Source organism: Trypanosoma cruzi, genomic scaffold (assembly GCF_000209065.1).
Source record: "Trypanosoma cruzi strain CL Brener 1047053516527 genomic scaffold, whole genome shotgun sequence".
Taxonomy (NCBI): Eukaryota; Euglenozoa; class Kinetoplastea; order Trypanosomatida; family Trypanosomatidae; genus Trypanosoma; species Trypanosoma cruzi.
Genome location: NW_001849075.1, coordinates 5,793 through 9,749, shown reverse-complemented (window position 1 = coordinate 9,749; position 3,957 = coordinate 5,793). Strand labels below are relative to the sequence as shown.

The following is a 3,957-nucleotide window of genomic DNA, read 5'->3' as shown; positions in this document are numbered from 1 at the left end:
AGGCGCTGCAGGGAACAGGATGCGTTGACGCAGCCACGACGTGCATGGAGTGTCACGATGGCACAGTCAGCTGTGGCTGGTGGAATGTTTACTTCTTGGAGGCAACAGAGAGAGAGAGAGAGAGAGCTGCTCCTGCTGCTGGCGTTGTTGCTGCCTTTTTTGGCCTCCCATGCCGATTATTTTCTGTCCGCTGATCATGGGTGGTGTGCCTCCACTAGTGACGTCGTCTGCGGGCATTTCACAGCACCAGTGAAACACACATCACGTCGCATGCTTTGGCTGTGGATATGGTGTCGTGAGTGCAGCCGGCATTATTTTGCCCGACTCCTTTTCACTGCTTTGCGACAAATAGATGCGTCCCCGCCCGAGTCATTTACTGCAGCTCCGTGTGTTGTACTGCCAGCACAATACTCTCCTGTTGTCTGACGCCTGGCTGACAGTCAAACACCACTGCGTTGGGACATGCAAGGACGTGGACTGCCGCTCACGGTGTTGGGCACCGCTGTTTGGATGCGGCGGCCACACGAGCGGATGTATTGTGGCACAATCAAATGCGTGAAATACGCTGAACCACAGCGGCTGCAATAATATCAGCGGTGTGGCACCACGGAATATGTGAAAGAGGGTGATGCATGATGAATCACAGTGGGCGGCATGCGAGGGAAGTGCACCGCGACGGAGCGTCACCCCGCCCTCAGCCTGCAGGGGAATGTGCACCCATAAGAATATATGGACGAGGCACCACCAAACACACATGCCGTTCCATGCACCAATAAATAGGAGCGAAGGTGCGCTCTGGTGTGTGGGAGTCCATCCACATATTTTCATTTCCACCGCAATAAACGGTGAGGAATCAGGTGTCACAGCGACGGAAGGGATAAAACCATCTATTGCAACAATTTGACGGCGAGAAGCAGGAAGAACACAAACCGAATTGTTGGCTGCACTTCCCGTGGAACAACAATCCACGTGGTGTGCGGGGATCATTCCCTTTTTTACTGTTATTTTGCCTTTGTGTTGCTGTGTGCGCTGCACCTCCTCTTGTGTGTGTGCGTACCCTCCGTGAGGGGTGCCGACACGACGGACCGCTCTCGCCGTATGCACATGCGGTGGAGCCTTGTGTGCCGCTCCTGTTTGCTTCTCCCTCCTCCATCTGTGTGTTGGTGTTGCGGCAGGGCTGTGTGTGTGTGTGCCTGCTGCCGTGGATTGGAGTGTGTGTCGTGCGTGGTGTGCGGCGTACGGTGCATGCCTGGCTGCTGCCCTCTCCTCATGTGGTGTGCCCTCTGTGTGTGTCTGCCGCACCTCTCGACTCCCCTGTTGCTCTCCATGTCCGTCACTGCGCAGATCAGCTCCACACCACTGAACGACCACACTCACGATGATGACGTGCCGTCTGCTGTGCTCCCTGTTGGTGCTCGCCCTGTGCTGCTGCCCGTCCGTGTGCGTGACAGAGGGTAGCGATAAAATAACTCAATCCGTTCAGAATTCCGATCCACAATCGGGAATAAGTGGGACGGACGGTGGGCAGAAGGATAAAAACGAGGCCCCAGGCCCAGGGGTCGTTACACCAACGGTTCAAGAGAATAACAATGTAGAAGAAAAAACAGTTCCGAAAGCCAATGAGAATGCCAACAGTCAAGATGCATCAGTTGCGTCTGTTCAGTCAGCGAAAACAAGTGCTGCGGGTAAATCCGCAACGATTTCAAAAGTTGGTGCCACAGTGCAAAAAACGACGACTACGACAAAAGCACCAACGACAAGTACCACTACCACAACAACAACCACAGAGGCACCAATCATTACATCTACGGAAGCACCAACTACGACGACCACCCGCGCACCGTCACATCTTCGCGAAATTGACGGCAGCCTCAGCAGCTCTGCGTGGGTGTGTGCCCCGCTGCTGCTCGCCGTATCCGCGCTGGCGTACACCACTCTGGGCTGAAGATGTGTATGCGGGCTATGCGTGCCAGCACTCAACGGCGGGGACATGTGGACGTCTACTGTGGTCCGATGTATAAAGTAAGAGTAATTATGATGATTGTGTTTTTGCTTTCTTTGCTTCCGCTGCCCTGCTGTGTGCTCCGCGTTGTGCCCCACATCCGTCGCATTGAACGCATTCCAGACACACTCCTATGCATGCGCAGCGGAGCATTGGGCTCGTTTCTTTAAATATCTCTTTTTTCATTTTTAAGTGTTTTGCGAGTTTTGGATTTTTAATGGCTCCATTTGTCCAATGGCTTGTGCGCAGCGTTAATGCCGTTCATTACTGTGCGTGACTCTCATTGCTGGATGGGACGATGCGTGGTTGCGTGACTTGTCTCTCCTTTTGCTTTCATTCTGCGTTGACGGGGAGTTAGTTTGTGCTGAAGGCTACACGCAAGTGACAGGAGTGATGGCGATGATGATGACTGGCCGTGTGCTGCTGGTGTGTGCCCTCTGCGTGCTGTGGTGCGGTGCCGGCGGTGTTTATGCGAGGGACGTTGACACCAACGCACTGGGCGGCTGCATGGCGTCGGGAGTGTTGGGTGAGAATGGATCCCACATGCCTGACGGATGTAATAAAACTGCGATTACGATGCCTTTGCGGTCAGTACTGCCCATTACTGCCGTTGAAGCTTCGGCTGGAACAGATAATACTGCCGTTGTAATACCGAACGATTCGCATTCAAGTGGGACTTCCAACGCTGGTGCTTCTGGTGGTTCTGCTGGTCCAGGGGCTCCTGATGTTGGTGGTGGTGGTGATTCTGGTGGTGAAGGCAGTTCTGGTCCAGGGGCTTCTCCTCCCGTTCCTGCTGCTCCCGCTCCTGGTCCTTCTGGTGGTGCTTCTTCTGGTGATTCTGGTGATGGTGGAAATTCTGGCGGTGGAGGCGGTGGTGCTGCCGGGGCTTCTGGTGGTGGAGGCGGTGGAGGAAGCGGTTCTGGTGGTGGTGGCAGTGGAAGTTCTACTGATGATCATGCCACCGGCAGCGTTCCTTCTAGTTCTTCTCTTGCTTCTCCTGCTGCTCCTGCTGCTCCTGGTGATGGTTCTGCTGGTGGTCATGACACCGGTGGTGTTTCTTCTGGTTCATCTGTTCCCGCTCATCCTCCTTCTCCTGGTCCTTTTGGTGCTCCTTCTCCTGGTGTTGATTCTTCAGCTGGAAGCAGTGGTGGTAAAGCGGGGTCCTCAGGCAGTCATCCAACTAACACAACAGGGGACTCTTCAACAGGAGATCAGACGCCTGCTGCAGCAGCGGCTAACAACTCCTCGCCACCCGAAATACCGGCAGGGACGACATCCGGCACTGGACACACACGACAAGAAGAAGAAGAAGAGGAAGAGGAAGAAGATCATGAAAAGCAGCACCAAAGTGATGAAACACAAGTCCAACAACATCAACAGCATGAACACCCCGCGGAAAGTGGCGAAGAATCCGCGAAGGATAAAAACGCCCTTCGTACAAATGCCACCGCCAATACAGGCGACAGTGACAGCAGCACCGCGGTCTCCCACGCCACCTCCCCACTTTTTCCTCTTCTTCTTGTTGTTGTGTGTGCGGCTACTACTGCGGTGTTGGCCGCGTGAGAGTGAGGGAGAGAGAGCCGTGCACCGCCCGCACACACACTCGTTCTTCTTTCTCTTTGTGTGTGTGTCCCCTTGCATGGACTCCCGCCCTCACCTCACCCCACGAAGCACACACATAATGTGCCCATTGTATATATGCATGCACACCCATGCAGGCCCGTTGGTGCTCTCTTTTGCACCACACGCACCGCTGCCGTCCTGCCTGGCTGCATGGGCGGAGCACCGTAACTGTTTCTGTTTTTTGTTTTGTTTCCATTGCATTGAGTGGGCGACCTCTCTCTCTCTCTCCCTGTTGGGCTTTACGGGAGCAATGAGTGTGTGTGTGCTGGTCGTCCCACGCTTCGTTTTTTCTTTTTTGTTTCTGTTGATTTTTTGTTTCTGTTCTGGTTGAG

General features: G+C 54.3%; 2 protein-coding genes across 2 annotated transcripts, besides 6 other annotated features; both read left to right on the top strand.

Moving 5' to 3' along the window:
• Window positions 1-3,957: a sequence feature (areas not merged during assembly with more than two copies in the genome that could not be assigned to a particular haplotype).
• Window positions 107-126: a microsatellite.
• Window positions 1,379-1,945, top strand: Tc00.1047053506423.20 (mucin TcMUCII, putative; the record flags this gene model as incomplete). Its single annotated transcript, XM_798098.1, has 1 exon — window positions 1,379-1,945. The coding sequence occupies one exon, from the start codon at window positions 1,379-1,381 to the stop codon at window positions 1,943-1,945; it is 567 nt and encodes a 188-aa protein (XP_803191.1).
• Window positions 1,726-1,833: a microsatellite.
• On the top strand, window positions 2,396-3,565 carry Tc00.1047053506423.10 (mucin-associated surface protein (MASP), putative; the record flags this gene model as incomplete). Its single annotated transcript, XM_798097.1, has 1 exon — window positions 2,396-3,565. The coding sequence occupies one exon, from the start codon at window positions 2,396-2,398 to the stop codon at window positions 3,563-3,565; it is 1,170 nt and encodes a 389-aa protein (XP_803190.1).
• Window positions 2,818-2,940: a microsatellite.
• Window positions 2,992-3,140: a microsatellite.
• Window positions 3,300-3,330: a microsatellite.